At 34.7% G+C, this 24622-nt stretch overlaps 1 protein-coding gene across 1 annotated transcript in view; it reads left to right on the top strand.

Moving 5' to 3' along the window:
* Window positions 1–24230, top strand: part of LOC138329987 (doublecortin domain-containing protein 1-like) — a 33021-nt gene extending 8791 nt beyond the window's left edge. The window contains exons 14-39 of the mRNA XM_069277305.1: window positions 258–543; window positions 678–783; window positions 1735–1876; window positions 2238–2342; window positions 2478–2663; window positions 3044–3192; window positions 3984–4107; window positions 4697–4781; window positions 5342–5427; window positions 5927–6043; window positions 6424–6670; window positions 7114–7366; window positions 7635–7787; window positions 7927–8118; window positions 8491–8714; window positions 9236–9306; window positions 9811–9964; window positions 10693–10952; window positions 11298–11457; window positions 11804–12448; window positions 12867–13112; window positions 13451–13587; window positions 15857–15946; window positions 17740–17889; window positions 18585–18770; window positions 19169–24230. Coding sequence (XP_069133406.1) covers window positions 258–543; window positions 678–783; window positions 1735–1876; window positions 2238–2342; window positions 2478–2663; window positions 3044–3192; window positions 3984–4107; window positions 4697–4781; window positions 5342–5427; window positions 5927–6043; window positions 6424–6670; window positions 7114–7366; window positions 7635–7787; window positions 7927–8118; window positions 8491–8714; window positions 9236–9306; window positions 9811–9964; window positions 10693–10952; window positions 11298–11457; window positions 11804–12448; window positions 12867–13112; window positions 13451–13587; window positions 15857–15946; window positions 17740–17889; window positions 18585–18770; window positions 19169–19243 — 4629 coding nt within the window. The 3' untranslated portion in view covers window positions 19244–24230. The remainder of the gene's footprint in view (window positions 1–257; window positions 544–677; window positions 784–1734; window positions 1877–2237; window positions 2343–2477; window positions 2664–3043; window positions 3193–3983; window positions 4108–4696; window positions 4782–5341; window positions 5428–5926; window positions 6044–6423; window positions 6671–7113; window positions 7367–7634; window positions 7788–7926; window positions 8119–8490; window positions 8715–9235; window positions 9307–9810; window positions 9965–10692; window positions 10953–11297; window positions 11458–11803; window positions 12449–12866; window positions 13113–13450; window positions 13588–15856; window positions 15947–17739; window positions 17890–18584; window positions 18771–19168) is intronic.
* The last annotated feature ends 392 nt before the right edge of the window (window positions 24231–24622 follow it).

Raw genomic sequence — 24622 nt, 5'->3', positions numbered from 1 at the left:
ATAAAAATGCATTGCATATATGTATATAATTACGTCACAGTTAGTTTGCAAACCTGATTGATGTTAAGAAAAGATGGTGAGACCAATGAGTTAAATGTTGACATTTCAGGTTCCTCAGATAATCTGGTAATCTGATCATTCAGATGATTGTGAGATTAAGTCTACTACTGTCTATTTATTGTTAAAAATTATTTGTACCATGATCATTTTGTCATGCCTAAATCAAAATAGGAAATAAAATGAACTATGTGTTGCAGGTCTTTGAGAATGGATTCTATGGAGAAGGACAGCAATTCTTCTTCAACATTGCTGATGCATTAAAGGGGACAGGCTCAGACAAGGCAGGTCGCGCACGACAATTACAGCGTCTCCTTGACGACTTGTCCAGCAATCGTGTATTCAGTAACCCGGTCAACCCAAAACTGACCCCAGTCGCTCGTCGTATATTTGACCAGTATGGAAATGAAATCAAGGACATTTTGAAGCTAGAATACGACCAGGAGATTTGGGTTTCCTTCGGGGAACCCTTTATTTCACCCTTCAGTAAGTCAATGTAAAGTCTATCAATAAGTGATCATTATTAAAATTATTTCAATGTTAAAAGGAAGCAATTTTTTAGTTAGTATATGATGACTAGACAACAATATTCACTTTAGATAGTATTTTCTCTGTTACAGTGTTCTGTCTCCAAGCGACCTTTGACCGAGCCAAAGGTTATGACCTGGGTGATGCTAATGGAATATCTAGGGAAGCAAATCTAGAGTCTCTTGATGAATTTAAAAGGTAAGATACGATGTGGTAGGAATTACATTGAGTGACTGAACTCAAGGATCAGAAGATAGATGCAGGGGTCAGATTATGAAGGATGTCGGAATACACAGAGCTCAGGTTATAAATGATGTCATAATACACAGAGGTCAGATTATAAATGAAGTCATAATACACAGAGGTCAGATTATAAATGATGTCATAATACACAGAGGTCAGATTACAGTATAAATGATGTCATAATACACAGAGGTCAGATTATAAATGATGTCATAATACACAGAGGTCAGATTATAAATGATGTCATAATACACAGAGGTCAGATTATAAATGATGTCATAATACACAGAGATCAGATTATAAATGATGTCATAATACACAGAGGTCAGATTATAAATGATGTCATAATACACAGAGATCAGATTATAAATGATGTCATAATACACAGAGGTCAGATTATAAGGGGTCTTAACAGGGCACATCAAGTATTCAGAGATGATACTTGATAGGATTACAGAATACTCGTTGGATAGGTTGTCAGATTACTCAGGTGGACAGCGTCAGCGTAGAAGAATTATAATATATTAGTTAATCAGATTATTATTGGGTTATATAACAAAGAATGTTCTAATTTTCGGGGCATCAGAATACACAAGGGTCGTATTATGAAACAAAGGATGTCAAATTATGAAGGAAACATTTACAACACTACAGAGAAGTCTAGGAATATGGTATATAAAATGTCAAACTACCCCGGGACCAGATTCATGAGATTATATTCAGATTTTGTTACGTAAGTCGTAGGTTTTGTTTATGTTAGATTCTATCCAGGGATGTATAATTCCTATGGTAGTGTGATTTACTTCATGGAGACAACACTCACCATACTGTGCTTCAGAGTATAACAGCTTTCACAATTGATGATCTTGTGAGATGAACTTTATATTTTTAATGTATTTTTCACAGCCATCGTGATTTTGAGACCCATGTCGGCTTTCCTACCGATGGATTTGAGAAAGTGCGAGACCCTGTTATGATACAACATATTAAAGATGATTTGATTCCGATGTCAGAACTGAGCCAGGCTAGTCACTACATACAGGCTAAGGTAAGTCAAGGGATTCTTATAGGGATTATTATACTAGTTATTAAAATTATAAAGCTTTTGATATGGATACAGCTTAATCACTCGTATTGTTAATACAGTATTCCCCTAATAAGCAACAGGACATTTAAATAATCAGGAAATGTGAATGGGAACCCATTTAATAGGACCTTATGACCTTTCCAAAATCATAACACATTGAAAAATCAAAAATCAATTTGCTGAAAAAATGCATTACAGAAATTATTCACTTACATGTATTTGGTAAAATTAATCAAATTACATAATATTAATTAATAAAAACAGACATGTCTATGTAAAGACTTCGGATTCACTGTTAATGGTATGATTTTGACTTTTGTAGAAAGATAAAGGCCTGGTTTTATACCCGGAGGCAGTCATTACTCAGAAGGTGAAGAAGGACAAAACTTTATGGCCAATGGAGGCTCAAGTCTGGGTCATATCCAAGGTAACATTCAAATAACACAATTAAAATTTCAGGCTTTGTTTTGGGGTTAAAAATATATATATCAATGAACACATCTAGAATTTCCCTACCTAATGGTATTTTTAATGCCTAAAATGATTTCCATTGCATCTACAGAGGGGCTACATTTACAACAAGGGGATACCAAGTTTGTGTTTGGGAGTGTCCGACACACGAGTCGAGTTCAACATCTCTGAGAAGGAGGGGACGTCATCAGGATTTGTGATCAACATGCAGAAAGCCACGAGTGGTAATATCTACCAACAATGGAAGTTTAATCCTGATGCTACCATATCTAACCAGGTAGGTTGATTTTACAGTTATTCATTGTGTGGACAATGACATATATAAGAACTGTAAAAGATACAGTGAAATAATTTCAAGCATATTTTAAATGATGAGTGATTACCAAGTAATGCAAAATTCCTTTTCTTTAAAGGATAAAAGATCTTAATTTTACAAAACTACTCTACTTATACTTTTAAGTTTATAAAACTTCTCTTCTAAATGTTTGAATACAATGATGACTTCAATGATAGTGGTAGAAAAAATGGTGATCATGACCATGGTGATGTTGTTTCTACCTACAAGATGTACATTGTTGTCATAGAAACAGTCTTTATAGCTCAGCCATAGCCCATAAAAGTTAAGACGTTGACTGAATATTTTTGTTAATGCTTTAGGCCCATCCTGACCTGGTGATGACATACACAGGCCACAAGATGGGAGATGAGGAGACGTACACGCCTATAGAGGGAGTGTCCCCCGGGGTCCGTGTCTATCTGGTGCTCATGGACAAACTCACCTCACGTAAAGAAGCAAGCTTTCAGAGGTAAGACAGGAAATCTCTCAACCCATGTATCATATCAATACATTGTGATTAGTACTTTACTTAAGCATTGATGTCACTAATTTTAAACATCGTCTGGGTATGAAAGAAATTTTGTTTTCAAACTGTAACCATATGAATCTGCATAGCGGAATCTCACAAAAGTTTGCAAACAAAATTTATTTCAAAACCAGATGAAGTTAAAAAATAGTGACATCAATGCTTATAATTTATTTCTAGACTATTTGATAAGATAAAATACATTTAAACGTAAAATTACATTGATTTTCCAATGGATTATTTTTTCCAAATCAATTCTCAACATTGACGTCTTTATTGCGACGTCTTAATAACATCAGATTTTCACGCCATTCTCAGATTTTTTCTTCCTGGTAGTATGAAACACATGTTTCGTAGCATAGGATCCGTAGGATAGATTGTTTTTAAGATCAATTGCCAATCAAAATTTGTTTCGTGTCATACTGACATAATTTTAGTTTCTTCATGGTAGTATGAAGAAAAAGAAATCTGCCAATCAGAAGGTCGGATTTAGTATGAAAAAAAAAAAAAAAATTATTTTTTAAAAAGGACCAGTATACATAAGATGTGTTCATGATAACGTGTATAAAGACCACCTGGTTATAAAGACCACTTTTTCCTTATCCCATGGATATTGCCTTGTATTATCATAATCTTTTGTGAATGGTTTGTGATATTGATTTTCCTATTTCAGATTTGCCTTGTACTATCGTAATTTTAGTGAATGGATTGTGATGTTAATTTTCCTATTTCAGATTTGCCTTGAAGCAGGAGAGGTTTGATAACCTCGGTCAGTGGAAGTTTAATGATGCCACTAACCAAGAATGGAACAAACAAGCCTATTCCTGGCCGGTCCGGGAGGATGGAGCTCTGAATGAGGTCAGCTGGCAAGTTATCTCGCTTATGAAAATGAAAATAGCAGCCAAATATTAAACAATGAGCCATTTTCATTTAAAGTGACACACCATGCATGTTATTACCCAATGATTTCAAATACATGTGTACAGGAAAACCTGCCTCAGAGACAACCTCTCTATAAGGACCACCTGCTGAATAAGACCATTATTTAGGGTCACAAATGGCCAATTTCATTGAATTTTAACATTTGTATATATATAAAGCACTTAATTTCCATATGCACAAGTTTGCGACTGTACATACCGTATCTAGACGGTTATTTCTCAGGGAGGATACATTCAGGATTTCCTGGCACATTAGTGCTGTTATCATGAAAATTTCATCCCCAAAATATTGTGAAATGTTTGAACCATATGTATATACTTTTATAGATAGATCATGAAAATTTCAAACTGCTACAACTTATTTTTGGTAATTTTAGCTAAAATTGAGAAAATTTGGACCTAGATTTGATTTTAGTTTATTGTAGATTGGCAAGATAAAGGTATACATACTGACCAACCATATTACAATTAACATTGATAAGTGTAAAATTGATTATTTTCTGTAGGATTACGATTGGCCAATGGAAGGATACATCATACCAAATGCCCCTCCACTGCATAAGAGTTCAGGAAAAAACAGCTTGTCAGGAAGTAAGTCCACTTTTAAAAATGACTGAATGGTAACATGAATTTTAGATTTATTGTGGGATTGTGAAATAATGAGTATTTTACTAGGGGACATGTTCAAGGTTATTTCAGTAGTACCAGGTTTATGGGTATCAGTGTAACTTGTCTAATTATTGGATGTCACTTGGACCAGCATATCTGACCGGTATAACCAGGGCCCGGCACCATAAAACTTTCTCAGACAGATTTTTTACTCAAGTCTATGAAAAATCATATACTTGAGTAAAAATTCTGTCTGAGAATAGTTTTATGGTGCCGGGCCCAGGTTTCTGGATTATACAGGTTTTAATCACTGTAAAGAAAAGGACAAATTCATACAATTAAGCCAGTATACTCAGAGATTTTGATTAGACAAGTTACACTGTACATGTTTTAAAAGTATTTACTTGATACAAAAGCATGTAAGCATTTTAAATATAAAAGAGATATTTTCTGAAATTACCATTACAGGTATATATAAACGGACAAAATCATAAATAACTTGAGTAGCTATATTAATTTACACTGTTTGTTGACTATTCTAGTGACTCCACTGCGGCTAATGTGCCTGAAGAATGGGGAACAAGACTTCCGCAAAGCCATCCCAGTCGTTGGACCCAATCTCACCAATGTAAGTATAAAGTTTGGAACCAGTTAACATTTAGATACCATGGAGGTCAAAAGATCACAAAACAGGCTAAATATTAGTATTAGGTTTTGATTTAGTCAGTCATATATGATGTTATCAAAAGTTACATTGTTAAGAAAGTTACATCATTGCGACGAAAAAAATTTGGATTGTACATATTAAGTAGTTTTTAATATAGACTTGCTAACTGGTATATGTTTATATCTGCTCATAACTTTTTAAATTGTAAAACCTATTTTTTTTTTACGCTGCTAACTTTTGCAATTTTCAAGAGCATGAAGACTAGCATTCTCAGATTTAAAAAAGGAAATTTCTCTCATAATATATGATGTACCTGTATATATTAATTTGCAGAGATAAACTTAGCGATTTTACTTGGATAGCAAGTTTCACAAAAGTAAGTAGCACCCAGAAGAAAGTTAGCTTACAGTATCATTTTCATTGAATTTGACATAATTATCATTATTTTGTGATTTTACAGATGGTGAAGGATCTGCGATCAGAGAAAGGAGAGAAAGGCCAACAGAAAGCAGGACAGGAGGCTCAACCTGAGGACGAAGAAGTCTCGCACGGAAAGGAGGAGTTGGAACTGGTCATGGTAAGTCACCCCCAATATGTCCTCGTTGTCATTACTCAAAACAATTTCAATGTTGGTATTAATATCGGACGAGTTCGATCGCAAGCTAGAGTGACCGTAGTGAAACTTAAGTGTGATCGAACTTACTTTAGTTATTTGTGCGCATGTGCACTAAAACAAGAAATTGTAATACACATGTCTTATATATGGACTTGAGCTCAACCACATCATGCGTCATTTTTAAAAACATGTCAGTGATTGGTTTTAGGTTATACACATGTGCAATTTCAATGAATAGAACAGCATGGCTATAGTCATTAGTCAGCGACCGAACTTGCTCATGATAAATTAACCAAAGGGAGATAACTTTTAACTCTTCTTTCCTTTTATCTTTGATCCAGTTCCTTGACCATTGTACAAGCCTGCTGGATATGCCGTTTGCTGCCCGGCGACTGTTTGACCAGCATGGTAACGAACATTTTAGTCTGGCTCGCCTGAAGCGTGACGACATTGTGTATGTGTCCTGCGGTGAAGCATGGTCTGATCCTAAACTAACAAAGGCAGAACAGCAGCGCAGATTTCTCCTGTCACAGTTGTCACAGGACGTGGCTAAAGTTCGTCAGTATTGTGCTCTGCGTAACCCTGAGAGTAAGTAAAAGATCTTTACCCATAACTATGTAACACGTCAAAATACTATATACAATATACTTATGTATTTACTGGAATAACAAATCATGACCCTGGGTATTTAATTGATAAAGAACCTCACTGCTAAAATATATACATCATTGAACGCTTCTTAAAAAATACAACTTTTTTCATAGAAGAGGGGAGGTTTGCATTTATTGTTAGCCATGTCAATCTCATTCTGTAGTACTTGTTCTGTCGTGTTTTGGTTGGAGGCAGAGTCTGACATACATTTCTAGTTTAGAATCAATTCAAAACACACTTAAAGTTTGTATAGGTGTCTAAATACAGTTTATTTTTTCTCCATTAAATTTTCCAGCTATGTATTTTACAAAATATTTTGAGAATGTTTTACAGACTAAAGAATAAATTCTCAATAATTTCCCCCTTCTTCCTCTGTTTAGATTATGTACTAGAAGTTGAGGGAAATCTGGTCCCGGGCACTCGTGTGATTGTCAACCAACAATGGCGATCAGGAATGGATGATCAGGACGACGACGATGATAAGTTTGACACCAAAAGTCGATCATCAAAGGCATCAAAGGCATCAAAAGCCCGCAGCAAAGCTTCAAAGACACGTTCCTCAAAGGCAGGTTCAGAGGTCGGCAGTCATGTGACAGACGATGAGATGCGAACATCTTTAGAATTTGGTGGACAGTAAGTTTGTCTGAATTAGATCATCTTTTTACCTTTTATTTGTAGCACTGTCTTCAAAAGCAAGTTTTTTTCGCATCCATTTAATATACATAGCACTTGTAAAATACTTCTAAGTCATATTTGTTAGTAATAAAGTAATTGGTCATAGAATTCATTAAATATAAGGCAAATGTAAAAAAAAAAAAATTTCTTGATCCAATTTGTTATTAATAAATTTAGTCTCTGATTCCATTAAGTCTGATATGATTTTTTTTTAAATCTTACTTAGGACTGCTCATGAAATTGCCCATGAGAGGTCAGAACAGCGCCTTAACCAACTGAAGTGGCCTTGGGAACGACTGGTCAATGTTGATAACGGTAACCTTGACGACGACCCTGAGGCTAATAAGTACACTGATCGGGAGATGTACGAAAGATACAAGTAAGTAATATTGAAAGTATAGATTCACAGGTCATATGCAAGCAATCCCAATAATAAATAGGAAGTTATGAATAACATTAATCTAAACTTTCTTATATAGATTTTTGGTTATATTTTTTTTTTAAATTTTATTCAAAAGGCCAGCACCAACTCCCAAAATATCGAGAGATACACTCCAGCGATTTGTGTATGAGGATGGGTATATTGCCTGTCAATCGAACCGTAACCTTGTGTTGGGAGTTCAGGAAAAGGAAGGACGCATCAGTCAAGTGACTATTGTCAAGCGTCGGCCTGACGACATCAACCAGCGCTTCATCATGAGAGAAAATGGGTAAGTCAATAATTCTTGTATTTTTACAACCCACATGTACCTGTTTTATAGCCCGGTAATGAACTTATTTACACTAAAACTTATACCTGGTAAATAAGTTTATGTTTGGTAAAATTTTATTGCCTGTCAATAAGTCCAGGACTGGTACTAAGTCTGTTTCTGGTAATAAGCATATACTTAGAAATAACCCATGTATGGTAAAAAGCTCATGCTTGGAAGCACAGGCATGTTTGATAAAAAGTTCATGCATGTCTAACAATCAGCATATGCACCTATAATTTGGAAAAAAAATCACATCTCATAGTAAGCCCATGGTTTACCTGATGTAATAAGGACTAGCTAATGTGACCATATTCATTGGTTTTTTTATAGGGAGATAAGATCAAAACACGGCCAAAGGACAGTGTTGACAGTTTCACTTCCGGCCAATGAGCCATTCTCCGAGGATGAGGAAGGCAGGACCTTGACCTACTCCGGGTGTGCTGTCACCATTCAGCAACGTAAAACCAACATGTACGGAAAATCTCATCAGAGGTGGCACTATGACGCAGAAACAGGACATATCCACGCCTTTAAAACCAACCGTTACGACAAAGGTATACAGTACACCTACAACGTGGTCTATGTAATGTTGTCTGTCTAAACACATTAATTCAAAGTTGGAGGAGCCATTGATTGTTAAATTTTAAAGTTATTTAAGTATTTGAGTTGATAGAGTAATAATGTTTCAAGTTTGGTCAGGAAAAAATAAAAAAGGGACTTCTGATTCATTAAGTTTGCCCTAATGGGGTTTGACAGTTTCAGATCTCTAGAAAAAGATACTGAAGAGTTCAAAAATTCATTCAAATTGTGTCTTCTTAAAAAACTTTTTCAGCTGATAAATTTTTAAATGTGTTCCTATAAAAGGTGTTAATTATTGAATTCTATTAAAAATCCCTTCATTGATTTACAGAAATAAAAAGGTATGTTTTCTTAAGCCAAGAGATCTTTATATAAAGGTTACATTGTGTTAAAACTGACCATTTGAAACCTAGAGAAAGTGGTCTTATTAGCAGGTGATCTTCATACATTATATATGTCAGATTATTAACGAATATTTGACCCCATCCTGTTACAGAGATCACTGCCGCTAACAAGGCCGATGTCTGCACCTATTCCATCGCTCAACAGACCGAGATCGATCAGCCAGTAAGTCTTGTTTAACATAGCCTTTGTTTGTGTTTTTGTGAACGTAGCCTTTGTTTGTGTTTTTGTGAACGTAGCCTTTGTTTGTGTTTTTGTGAACGTAGCCTTTGTTTGTGTTTTTGGGAACGTAGCCTTTGTTTGTGTTTTTGGGAACGTAGCCTTTGTTTGTGTTTTTGGGAACGTAGCCTTTGTTTGTGTTTTTGGGAACGTAGCCTTTGTTTGTGTTTTTGGGAACGTAGTCTTTGTTTGTGTTTTTAGGAACGTAGCCTTTGTTTGTGTTTTTGTTTTGGCGTCCGTAATATGTAATATTATTTGTTCTTTTTGTGTTTTGATAAAGAGGCAGATCACCTCGAAAATTTGACAATTAATTTGTCCACAATAATGGATTCATTTTTCCCCATCCTATGGTCATACAAAATGTATGTTTATATGTATCCAGTGTTATCTGAATAGCACTGATGATATTACTTCTTTGACCTATTATAATACGTGTCTATAATGTTACAGGGTTATGTGGCCGAGGTTCCTATGGCAACCCCGACAGACCGCCAACACATCAAAGAAATTCGAGTTTGCACGTCATGTGCTCGTGCCATGAGGGGACGCTACAAATTACAGAAGATTAAAGAGAACACAGAATTTTCATGTGCAATGGGAGAAGGTAAGTCATACAAACGTTTCAATTACTTCTGGTTAGATGTTTGGTCACCAAACAAATTACTTTGCATAAGTATATTTTCTGACGTAAGTTGTGGTATACACACACATGTATAAAACAAATACAATGTATTTATGTTTTTCATCAGTTTGTGAAATATATGGAGTTGTTTTCAATAAACAGTTTTACAAGTGTATTCAATCGTAGAAATTTGTTCTATGTCTTATCAAAACCTATGGTCATTTAAGGATTATGAGGTTTTGGAGATGAAGGATAGTCAAAGCATCCAGATAAAAAAAACACAGTTGTAGTCAGTACATGGCAACTATTCAATATGGGTTTCAAACACCCAGTCCAGAAGTGAAGGGTAGATATACATACCCAGTAATAGTAGAAAATCTTTTTGTATAGTTGCTTATATTTGTGGGGGCTTTAATTTCGCTCAATTCGCAAATTCATCCAAATTCGGGAAATTTAAAACCTCATGAAATTTATCAAAATCATGGATAACATATCATAACTTGTTGTATGAATGACAGTTTTAAAGACTTCAAAGATAATTCGCGAAAATAATCTTCCATGAATAAATACCAAACAGTAAATTGCAACATTTTACACCCGTGAAATTTAAGACTATACAGTAACCAATGCCATCGCAGTCCTTAAATCATGAAATAACAAATGTGAATTAGATGTTTTTATGAGATACATTATTATCATGTTACTTTCAGCTAAAAAACTTAAACTACAGCAAATTGGCAGTTTCCGTGTGCTGAACGGGAAAGTGGATCTGTCTGAACATGAGGCAGAGCTGACCCTCGAAAACTGGGAGGATACCCTAACGAAGCTGAGAGAGGAAACAAGTGTCCGTACCATCGCCAAGGAGATCTCCGTCGCCAAGACACCAATCACCATGAAGATAATGGCATACAAAAACGGAGAAGGACGACTTCACCAGGGCAAGCTCATATGTGGCTCTAGTATAGAGGGGGTACGTAACACCTCACATTGTTTATTTATTTTATGTTTTTGTTCTCATAGGCTTTTTAAAGTTTGTTTATTAAAAGTTTCAAAATAAATGTTCATATAAATTCAGTGAAAATAGATACTGCTGGGATTTATAAATAATCAAAATTCAAATGAAAAGTTGCAGTCAACCTTTCTACATATATATTTCTTGACAAGATTTTAAATAACAATTCTGTCCAAGTTCCTCATTTATGCATCCTCTGTCAAATATTTTTTTCTTCTCAAGAATGGCATTTAAAAGACGAATGGAACACAAAGTGTAATAGAAAAAGCAAGAGATTTCATTGCTGTGAACATCGTGTTTCAGATCCTCGGACAATGCACATACAAACTCAGCATGGCGAATGCTGCTCAGAAGATATTTACCGAGGATGGTACGATGGTACTGGAAATTGACGACCTGAAAGATTGGGCCATTAATAATTACACATCACTTATGGCCGACCAGCTACAGAGAATCATGTCAGGTAAATATTGCGTTGAGGTCTTCAAAATTTACTTATGTCATGCATCAAGGCCATCAAAATTTACTAAGGTTACATGTCAAGGTCATCAAAATTTACCAGTGTCATATGTCAAGGTCATCAATATTTACCAAGGTCACACATGAAGGTCATCAAAATTTACCAATGTCATACATTAGGGTCATCAAAATTTACCAAGGTCATGCGTCAAGGTCATCAGACTTAACTGAAGGATTCTGTCAGGAAAATAATGTTTATATCATAATACACATGTGTTAATGAGGTATTATTTACAGATTTTGGAAATAATTATAGCTTATAACTCTACGAAGATATCATTATGTTACAGAAGGACAGGATGGAAACGAGGAAGAAAATAATGAAGAAGAAGAACAAATTCCACAGAAAAGACAACCAGAAACTGTTCAGGAGGAGGAAGAAGAGGAGGATGAAATCAAAACTATCACTCTCCGTACCAAGATACAGAGTGGTATCAACTACTCTTACACCAAGCTCAGCGACCACGGCTTCCAACTGGGAACAGACAGACACCTCGTGTTTGAGGTTCGTGCTTGTAACGATGCACACATAGCCTTAATGGAGGAGGATTCTGATGAAAAAGACAAAAAAATGTACGAAGTTGTAATTGGCACGAACAACAATACCAAATCAGCCGTCAGGAGCAAGAAGGAAGGAGTGAATAAAGCCGAATATGATGGAAGAATTTTGGATGGTGGGTCATTCAAGAAGTTCCTCATTACATGGGAAGAGGGGGTAATAAGTTTGTACCGAGAGGTGAACGAGGAATGGCAGACAGTCTTGTCCTGGAAAGATCCGTCGCCATTTAACATTGGCTATATTGGTGTTTCTACCTCCATCTTGGCTTCTGGTGTGTGGAGAATCCAGTGTCCTGAGGTCGGGCGGAGACAGGAACGCGGAGAAGGAGAGGGACAAGACAGTCCGAGTGATGGAGCTCTCTACACAGAAACAGCAGGTACACATACACAGCAAACATTTATGTGATGTTAATACAAATATAACACTATACACATTATAATTGAAAGATGTCACACTTACAAATACCCACAGCGATTGTGCTCTCACAAACTTTGCTGATCAATCTCTAATTTCAGCATCTTGAAAGTGAATGTGCTCACAACAGTTTGTACAATTGGATTTTATATGAATTTTATCTTACTGTAGGCCGTAGTTTATAAAATGAATTAAAAAAGTATTCAAATTGTTTCATTGAAAAACTTTTCTTTGTTGATATTGTATCATCTAGATTCTTGATTCTAGACTTTATGTGAAGGTATTTGAGACAAAAGTTTGTTTAAATCGAGACATTTCAGAAATGTGGAAGAGAATGTCTAGGATCTGTTATCAATAAGATGAATATATTTATATTGTAGAAGGGGACCAACAGGAATCGGACAAAATGAACCGCGAACGACAAAAACTGCTGAACCAAGTAACCGTGCCATCTGAAGATGTGATCCTTCGCTATCCAATCGAGGTCTGGGTGTCGAGCGGAAAGGAGTTCATTCCTCCGGAGAAGGTGGAGTCCAAGATGGAAAGTCAGGTGAAGAAGAGAGCATTCCGATCTACTGTGTCCTTGGAACTCGACATTGAAAAGCACATCCTACGAAACATGAGAGGTAAGAAACTTTAGTGTAAGCGCAGTCTCAAGAAATAAAATAAAATAAAAGAACATTAAAAGAACAGTTTGATAGTTCTAAAGAGTTCCAGATGTCTTGATTATTGTGTACCGGTGTTAGTTGTCTATTAATACACTATTTGGCAAAATGATGAGATAAACCTTCATTGTTCGCATCATTCAATATACATGTAGATGTAATGTTATTTTCTATAAAAAAACTTGTGAAATTTTGTTTTCGGAATCGTATGATTTAAAGATTTGCACCGTACTTATACTTATTTAGAAGAAACATAATGTTCCATCAAATTCCAATATCAATTATGTTTCACCGCTCAGCACGTCGAATGGAAGACATGAGTCCAGGGAAGTACCGTTCAACACGTAGCAGTCAACAACCAGTGGTGATTGAGGGCCACTGGCAGGATGTCACGGTCGAGGAACAGATGAAGCACGACACCGTCCACAAACTTGAGGTAACTAGAGCCAGAATTCACACACTAAAGAATACCATCATACATAGATATTCTCAAACTAAAAAAATCAACAATATTAGCAACACATCACAGCTCCCTAGTATTAAGTAGCCATAGCAACATATCAAAGTCTGAGGTGTGAAGTAACCATAGCAACATATCACAGTCTGAGGTGTGTAGTAACCATAGCAATGTATCACAGTCTGAGGTGTGAAGTAACCATAGCAACATATCACAGTCTGAGGTGTGAAGTAACCATAGCAACATATCACAGTCTGAGGTGTGAAATAACCTAGCATACTGGTAAGTAACACATATCACAGTCTGAGGTGTGAAGTAACCATAGCAACATATCACAGTCTGAGGTGTGAAGTAACCATAGCAATATATCACAGTCTGAGGTGTGAAGTAACCATAGCAATATATCACAGTCTGAGGTGTGAAGTAACCATAGCAACATATCACAGTCTGAGGTGTGAAGTAACCATAGCAACATATCACAGTCTGAGGTGTGAAGTAACCATAGCAACATATCACAGTCTGAGGTGTGAAGTAACCATAGCAACATATCACAGTCTGAGGTGTGAAGTAACCATAGCAATATATCACAGTCTGAGGTGTGAAGTAACCATAGCAACATATCACAGTCTGAGGTGTGAAGTAACCATAGCAACATATCACAGTCTGAGGTGTGAAGTAACCATAGCAACATATCACAGTCTGTGGTGTGAAGTAACCATAGCAATATATCACAGTCTGTGGTGTGAAGTAACCATAGCAATATATCACAGTCTGAGGTGTGAAGTAACCATAGCAATATATCACAGTCTGAGGTGTGAAGTAACCTGAGCAACATATCACAGTCTGAGGTGTGAAGTAACCATAGCAATATATCACAGTCTGAGGTGTGAAGTAACCATAGCAATATATCACAGTCTGAGGTGTGAAGTAACCATAGCAATATATCACAGTCTGTGGTGTGAAGTAACCATAGCAACATATCACAGTCTGAGGTGTGAAGTAACCATAGCAACATATCACAGTCTGAGGTGTGAAGTAACCATAGCAACATATCACAGTCTGTGGTGTGAAGTAACCATAGCAACATATCACAGTCTGTGGTGTGAAGTAACCTGAGCAACATATCACAGTCTGTGGTGTGAAGTAACCATAGCAACATATCACAGTCTGAGGTGTGAAGTAACCATAGCAACATATCACAGTCTGAGGTGTGAAGTAACCATAGCAATATATCACAGTCTGAGGTGTGAAGTAACCTGAGCAACATATCACAGTCTGAGGTGTGAAGTAACCTGAGCAACATATCACAGTCTGAGGTGTGAAGTAACCATAGCAATATATCACAGTCTGTGGTGTGAAGTAACCATAGCAACATATCACAGTCTGTGGTGTGAAGTAACCATAGCAACATATCACAGTCTGTGGTGTGAAGTAACCATAGCAACATATCACAGTCTGTGGTGTGAAGTAACCTGGGCAACATATCACAGTCTGAGGTGTGAAGTAACCATAGCAATATATCACAGTCTGTGGTATGAAGTAACCATAGCAATATATCACAGTCTGAGGTGTGAAGTAACCTGAGCAACATATCACAGTCTGAGGTGTGAAGTAACCATAGCAATATATCACAGTCTGAGGTGTGAAGTAACGATAGCAATATATCACAGTCTGAGGTGTGAAGTAACCATAGCAACATATCACAGTCTGAGGTGTGAAGTAACCATAGCAACATATCACAGTCTGAGGTGTGAAGTAACCATAGCAACATATCACAGTCTGAGGTGTGAAGTAACCATAGCAACATATCACAGTCTGAGGTGTGAAGTAACCATAGCAACATATCACAGTCTGAGGTGTGAAGTAACCATAGCAACATATCACAGTCTGAGGTGTGAAGTAACCATAGCAATGTATCACAGTCTGAGGTGTGAAGTAACCATAGCAACATATCACAGTCTTTCTGGGTGTGAAGTAACCATAGCAATATATCACAGTCTGAGGTGTGAAGTAACCATAAATGCAACCATAGCAAATATCACAGTTGTGGTGTGAGTAACTGATGTATACAGTTGGGGATACCATGCAACAATCCATAATCTTTCTTAGATATTAATTGAGTATCCATAACAACTGTTGACAAATTTAAAATAATTATTGTTTGAATGGTTTTAAATGTTATCATGTTCATTGTACATGCATGTATTTCATTTGTTTTGAAAGATATGCCTTCATTACCTTTTTATAGACACATTTGGCGGAAGTGAAAAACAACCAAAAAGAGAAAAAGAAACCATTGGTGAACATCAGTGGGCGCTTATACCGACAACCTAACACCGTAAGTAAAATACGTTATAACCTAACACCGTAAGTAAAATACGTTATAACCTAACACCGTAAGTAAAATACGTTATAACCTAACACCGTAAGTAAAATACGTTATAACCTAACACCGTAAGTAAAATACGTTATAACCTAACACAGTAAGTACACAGTAAGTAAAATACGTTATAACCTAACACAGTAAGTAAAATACGTTATAAACAACACCCCATATAAGTAAAATATAATATAAGTTATACTAGGCAACGCACGAGATCGCCGGGAAAACACCCGTTCCCGGCGGATTCTGACGGGAGTAACGGTGTCCCACCCAACGATCGGAACGTAGTACCCGTTGAACTTATAAAAATCCTACGATCTCCAATGGCACTTGTATGAAAAATAAGTATTAAATAAACTATTACATATCTATATTTTATATTAACCGCTCTCACAACTCTTTCGTACCGTCATTCTCTCTCCGATCCGAATCCAATATTTCCAATACACCCCATACATCCAACGATCCCACATTCCAATACTCCAATACACATTGGATACACACTCACACTCAAATGACCCCAAGGCAGTTTCAATAGGTCACGAGAGGTCGCTACTGTGCACTGCTACTGTGCACAAAGATGGCGGCTCCCATACTTTCACGCAACGTGCACACTCTCTGGCAAAATATTAGCTTTCTCGCTCGTTTTAGACGACTCATACACCGGACTTACAGTTAAACCAGACTTTAAAGGTAAAAACATATAAACAGCGATAATAAAACATGTGGAAAACTCTTTAGTAAACAATAATGAGCAAGCATGCTCGTTTTACATCTAACACTGTACTGTCTATAGTGACAGCTCAATTATCACAGTATCAGAGTATCTCAACTCAGTATTAAAAATACAAACTTTACAACTCTAGAATCAAAGATTCTTATGCACTCTTGACAATAAATATTGTCATTAATAATATCAATACACATAAAATACTGCTATTTACATAGTAAAAATGCACTTTTTACAATACAGGGGTCATCATACCGACAACCTAACACCGTAAGTAATATAGGTTATACAGGGGTCATTATACCGACAACCTAACACAGTAAGTAAAATAGGTTATACAGGGGTCATTATACCGACAACCTAACACCGTAAGTAAAATAGGTTATACAGGGGTCATTATACCGACAACCTAACACCGTAAGTAAAATAGGTTATACAGGGGTCATTATACCGACAACCTAACACCGTAAGTAAAATAGGTTAATATATACAGGGGTCATTATACCGACAACCTAACACCGTAAGTAAAATAGGTTATACAGGGGTCATTATACCGACAACCTAACACCGTAAGTAAAATAGGTTATACAGGGGTCATTATACCGACAACCTAACACCGTAAGTAAAATAGGTTATATCAGGGGTCATTATACCGACAACAACACCGTAAGTAAAATAGTTATTATACAGGGGCCATTATACCGACAACCTTACATGTAAGGTTATACAGGGGTCATTATACAGACAACCTAACACCGTAAGTAAAATAGGTTAATATATACAGGGGTCATTATATAGGTGTTACAGTGAGTGATAGTTGGTATCATAGATCTTCAGTATATTTGATACTGCAATAGGTCGCATATCGTTAGAATCTTAACTGAAACAAAAATCAATATTTTTCCTTAACATTTCTGTGTTTCGCAAGTATACCACACAACATGAATTAAATGATGTTGACAATTTATGGAAATGCATTGAGACAAGCATATGATGTGAAAAAATTTCATCATTACAGAAACGAGTGTTGGTGTACCCCAACGGAGAAAGTGTAGAGCGTGCCACGTATGTCTGGGGGGACACCATTCACCAGCTCCTTGACAGCGCAAAACTGAGGCTCGGAATGTGGCAACCTGCCAAGTATCTCTACAACATGGAGGGTCAACTTGTATGTATATTATACTTTGTATAGGATGTGTCATTAGGATGGGATTTACAATCTTGTATTTCATTTCAAATACATGGTCACTCAGACTATAGAATTACAGTGTGTCAAAAACAGATCCTTGTCTGATCCAAATCCCGGTCAACTAAGCCTTAATGGGACTTATGTACCATGTGATAGTGGTTATTGGTATTGATTGTTGCGTCATGCATTAGTGAGCTTTGAAGTCATAATTGATACTTATCTATAAGGAAGATAAATCTCCAATATGCAAACACAGAATACCAAATTTATATGCCATCATATTTAGTTTATACCTGGTAATGGGACTAATTCATATACCATGTGATACCCGATAACTTCTGTGCAGGACTATTGTTTCTATTGGTGATGGAATGACGTCAAAAGATGATATCACATGCTATTTCAGCGGGAAGATTTCAAAGATTACATTTCATCACCACTGGAGATACCAGTCCCGACGTAAATGGAACCAAAAGATTTTTTTTTTTTTTAAATGTTGTTGATAATGTTATCGGGCAAAAGGAAATATATTTCACAAATCAATAATTTCTGTGTAGGAACTAAAGAAAAAATAATACTGCTCTGTGAATATTTCGCATACTTCTTTTATATAGTCAGAAGTTTGAGATCTTTGTATGTGCATATCATTGAGTATAATTTCATTATTTTTTCAGATGACCGACTTTGATGATATCAACCGCGATGAATTGTTGTGTGTTTCTGGAGGGAAACCGTTTGTCCGTCCTCATTCTTACTCGGAGGGTGTTGAAATAAAGGCCAACTGGGCCCGTGCACGCAAAGAGTATGGTCCTCAGGGAACAGACTTTGTTGTTGAAGCACAACCTAACCCCAAAGTCTATGTAAGTAGATTTGGAGTGGTTTAAAAATAATTCATTCATGTATAAGATTCTATTTATCCTGGAATTTCTGTAAAGAAGCAGTCCTGCCACAAAGATATACTGTAAATAAACTTCCTTTCGCAGCTAGTAAATGTCGCTATTTCCATTTTAAAACAAATTTGCAAAAATTAACATTTGCAAATTTAAAAATTAAAGGTAATTTTCTACTAATATATATGATGTAGATGCTAATTTCTGGAGATTATCTTTCGCATATTTACTTGGATTGTGAAATTAAATTACATGAGAAAGTTGATTACAGTACAGTAGTGCTATTTAAAATACAGATTACCGATGCATCATGCAAACAAACCTAAACCTTTAGATTGCATTGCCTTAATGGATTATCTCCCTTGTAGGTTGACCCCTATGGACCGCCAGAACTTGCCATGCCGCCAGAGAGTGATAATAAAACAACTTCACAAACCAATTAGTTCTCTCAACAGCTGCACACCCCAATTAGTCTTCTCATCGTAAAGTAGACCTCCGTCTAGTGGATGTGTTAGGATTTTGGTGCTTACAGTCCCTCAGATTTTCGCTGTGTCCATGTAAATATTGTATTAAGTGTTTTTGTCCGTCCATTCCAACTTTTTGGAGATCTAATGTACTATATGATGTACCCCTGTAGGAGAAGAAATCTCCTGGAAGATGTGTTATTACAATATCTTGCTTTCAGATAAAACAAATGAAGTGCATAACAGAAAAACTAACGTTTTTATCTAGAATTGTTCAGAATCATCAATAAACCGTAAAATGGTAATACTAAAATGTGCGCTCACCACTTGCTTAGCTTTCCTGTGATTTCAGATATAAGATTTTGTATTGATTAGTAGACTACCTAACAAGTGTAGATCGATTTACTTATCGCTATCTATTAGTCTACATATTGAAGTACACCAAACAAACTACTGTGACCCTTATTTTACTCAAATGTGTCATTGTTGTGATATCTCCAATCTAAATCTAAATTATAGATTCAACAATATTACCGTACCTAGTTAGCCGACAGTCAGAGATATTTGTTTTAGAATAAAATATAGTTGCCATTCATATGCAATGCAGATTATGTTATGTATATTGGTGAATATATGACTTACAATGTACCCAGAGTTTAGGATTTGTTTGTAACAAACACTTGCAAGAAATATCCATCAGCAATGTTTCCGTTTATTATTTTTTATTTGTTTTTGTTTTTTGTAAGAACAAACATGGCAGGTGTCCAAGACAGAAATATTCATTCTAATGCAATATTTGTTAAGTCAATTTGAATTTAATATATTTTAGTTATTATATTAAAATAGGTAAATTTAGATAAATGTTATATATTGGAGAAATGATTAGAAACGGATTGTTATCAATCTACTGCATTTTATATATCTAGATTAGATAGCATTTGAGGAGCATAATCTTAAAGGAGCTATTATTGTATATGTATATACATTTATCCACAACTTTAAATGGGAACTTTGCAATGATAACATAAAGGCATACATATTCTTATTTCCTTAAATAACCCTTTGGAGTGCTTTGTCCAAATTTCTAGAGCTTTCAATGAATAAGTCAGAACTCTTTTGAAAATAAAAGAAGGTTTATTTTGAAAATACAAAAGTTGCGTGCCGATAGTCTTTCAAAGGTATTTTCATAGAAGAAATTTGAAATATTCATAAAGATTGAAAAAAAAAAACAGGTTACAATGTTACACTTATTTAGGGTTTAGTATATATATATATGTTATTTGTGACATAAAATAGACTATTTACGGTACTTTGACACAAAACAGGATATATTTATATATTTACGGTACATTCTTAGATCAGATATGTAGATCAGTGAAAGCTAGTCATAGAATTTAATACTGGTAAATTATTTCCTCACAATTATCCTACATACAATATACCCAGGACACAGATAAACTTAGCAGAAACATAATATTGCACATGTAGATATAGAATTTATTGGAGGAAATATGATTATTATTATTATTATTATATACATATGTATGGATCTACTTTTTTATACTTTGTTCTAAGTATATGTATACCTAACTTATTTCAAAGATAGTTTTACAAACTTTTATTTATTCAAAGTGATATTTTGTGATTATTTCATTTACTTTTCAATTACATGTATTAAAATAATTTTGCTTTAGGACATTTATCAAAGATTAAGATATAGATGTTTTGAGGTATTTTTATTTAACTATTTACATATTTTAAGATGTGATTTGATATTGTTGTGAAACTGGAATAAAGGACACTGTCTAATAGGGTAATTAACAGCTGTGTTATCATGTTTACATGTAAACATGTTCAATTTTCCCCAACTGTGATATTGTAAATATTGTCAATTCATTTTTGATATTGCTACATGTTATCTGTCTCAATATTAACATTCCAGAAAAAAAAGCCTTGATAAGCTTCTATAGATGTTGTGCATGTCAAAGAAATTTCTTTCCTCATAGACTAAAAGTACATGCTGTGTATTTGTATATGTATAAATCATAGATTTTAATCTTCATTTTTATCCCAGTAAGTAGTCTTTTTTTTTTTAATTTTTATCATTTTATATTTAAGTTGAATCTTTAAAATCTAAAACCTAGTATAATACAAACCAATACTGTAAATGTATTTTTTTGTCAAGACATGATATATGATGATGAATCAGAATGGGTTGTTTTTTCTTGTGATCTTAGTCCTGTCAGTGATTGTCATAGTCAGCAGTTGTAGCTTAATGGACTGAAGCATCTTGGTGATCAGGATGTATATATTGATTATCGTTTTATATTCCAGACATCATATTCATAGTGCTATATAAAACCATAAAAAACATTTATCATATCGAACAATTGTAGAACAGTTGTAGATTTCAATTTTCAATTTTCTTGTTCATTTCTTCTGTAGAATCTCTTGATAGCATGGATAAAGATGTTTTTATTTGTTTATAGGCATTGAAAATGAAATGTAATTTCAAAACCAGTTTTTATTAACTCATTCACCCCTGAAATTTCATAATGGACTGGTCTAGTCTTTGATTTAGAAGAGCCTAAATGTCTCTTCAGGAGTGAATGAGTTAATTGTCACTCAATTATGATTTACTAAGCTGCTTTTATTTCCTATGAACCAGAACAAAAGCTGCCTATTTGTGCCTATGTATAATATGTAAAACAAGAATATCATTTTTTCCCTGAAATGATATGCATTGATGAACATAATATGTCAATATTGTAACCTGGTGTGTATCATGTATATAGTTAGCAAAAACCAGGTTAAAATGGTAGAGAGGATATTTCATCAAGAAATTAATATTAATTGAGCTTTATAATGAATATTCAAACATGCTATGAATATGCATGACTATTAATAGCATGTCTATTTTTGTACCTTAATCTGTTGAGTGTAATGATGTGAATACATGTACTTTGATATCAAGCATTCCATTTACGATCTTTAAATCTCAGTTCAGGCTTTTTCCTAGAACTTGTTGACTAAAAATATATATATTTTGTGTGATATATGGAGATATTTGTGACAGACTAACCTCTTTGTCAGTGTTTTGCTCTCACTCACATAGTATAGTAATAATGTTTATGGTAAAAAAAAATTCATTTACTGATTTTTTTATTTTTTTTTTTAATGTAGAAGAATAGTGAATTAACATTCTGACATATTTTGTTTGTAGGTATTGGGTTTTCTTTCGTCCTTTGGTTTCTGTTGTCGTGTATCATGTGATGTTGTTGGCACATTATTTCTCAGATATTTTTTTCATGTAAAAACAGCCAACTGTAAAACTATGAAAAGTGCTTACACTAAGAAAAAAATGAAAAAAGGCTCAAAACATTTACATTAACTTTGATTGAATGAAATTTTCTTGAACAATTTAAATTTCAAACTGCCACAAAACTAACCCTCCTCTTCCCTCTCCACAACCCTATCCTTTTAGGTTCATTTCTCTTTTTTTTATAAGACATCTTCTGTTACAATTTACAACTTAATTATTTGTATGACATTCACTTATCTCTTATTTCTAACATAACAACCCATTCTAGTACTGTACAAACTACGCACCAATCGCCTCCATGAAAAACCCACAGTAAAATGTGAACTCATTCATCCCCTAAAATTCATAATGAATTATTCCAGTCTTTGATGCAGAAGAGTTCAAAGGTGTCTTCAGGGTGAATGAGTTAATATGAGTCATGCCACCCCAGGACAAGTAATGTTTAATGAACATAATACAAAATAGTATGATGTGGTTTTTTTTAATTTCATTGTTAACTTGTACACAATTCAGTTGTAGGAATGCACCATGTCAATTTGACTACTGTGTTTCATTGAAAAATGTCGACCCTCACTTTGATTCCATCCCAAACCTATGTATTTTACCAGAATTCCATAGCATCTTGAAATTAATCATATGTCTAGATCTGTTGCCTGTTGGTAAATATTAAATGTTTTTTATTTCTATATAAAGACCCTAAGAACTCTTTAACGAATGGAGGTTTAATTCTGCTTTACATCAGAGGAATCATCAAAAGTGATAAAATTTCTGTTTTTCGTGTTTTGAATATACATGTCTAATGAAGTCATTCCATGGTTATAATTGGCTGTTATTTTATATATTACTACATATGTATGGACTGATTGGCTGATATAATTTAATCAGAATTTGCTACATAATTATGTGTTCTAATTGGCTCATATGATTCCTTACAACATTGCTCTGATTGGCTGATGTTATTTAACTACACTTTACTCTCATTGACTGATGTAATTTAATTAGACTTTGCTCTGATTGGCTGATGTAATTTAATTAGACTTTGCTCTGATTGGCTGATGTAATTTCATTAGTCTTTGCTCTGATTCGCAGATGTAATTTAATTAGATTTAACTCTCATTGGCTGATGTAATTTCATTAGACTTTGCTCTGATTGGCTGATGTAATTTCATTAGACTTTGCTCTGATTGGCTGGTGTAATTTCATTAGACTTTGCTCTGATTCGCAGATGTAATTCAAATAGATTTAACTCTCATTGGCTGATGTAATTTAATTAGACTTTGCTCTGATTGGCTGATGTAATTTCATTAGTCTTTGCTCTGATTCGCAGATGCAATTTAATTAGATTTATTTCTCATTGGCTGATGTAATTTCATTAGACTTTGCTCTGATTCGCAGATGTAATTGAATTAGATTTAACTCTCATTGGCTGATGTAATTTCATTAGACTTTGCTCTGATTGGCTGATGTAATTTCATTAGTCTTTGCTCTGATTCGCAGATGTAATTTAATTAGATTTAACTCTCATTGGCTGATGTAATTTCATTAGACTTTGCTCTGATTCGCAGATGTAATTTAATTAGATTTAACTCTCATTGGCTGATGTAATTTAATTAGACTTTGCTCTGATTGGCTGATGTAATTTCATTAGTCCGCGATGTAATTGAGATTATGATATTGAATTAGATTTAACTCTCATTGGCTGATGTAATTTCATTAGACTTTGCTCTGATTGGTGATTGGCAGATGTAATTTAATTAGATTTAACTCTCATTGGCTGATGTAATTGAATTAGATTTAACTCTCATTGGCTGATGTAATTTCATTAGGCTTTACTCTCATTGGCTGATATAACTACCTTAGACTTTACTGTTTAAATATACAACAGGAAGGAAAGAAAAGAACATTGCTTTATATTTTGTTAGATTAACCTTTCTTGATGGCATGCTTTGTAGGTCAACTAAAACATAGGTTTGTTAACCAAGTTTTATCTAAATAAAGCTTAATAGAAAGAAATTATTCTATTAGTTTTCTTTTCA

This window comes from Argopecten irradians, chromosome 8 (assembly GCF_041381155.1).
Source record: "Argopecten irradians isolate NY chromosome 8, Ai_NY, whole genome shotgun sequence".
NCBI classification, from domain to species: domain Eukaryota; kingdom Metazoa; phylum Mollusca; class Bivalvia; order Pectinida; family Pectinidae; genus Argopecten; species Argopecten irradians.
Note: the sequence above shows the minus strand (reverse complement) of the source record. Positions and strands in the feature narration are given on the sequence as shown.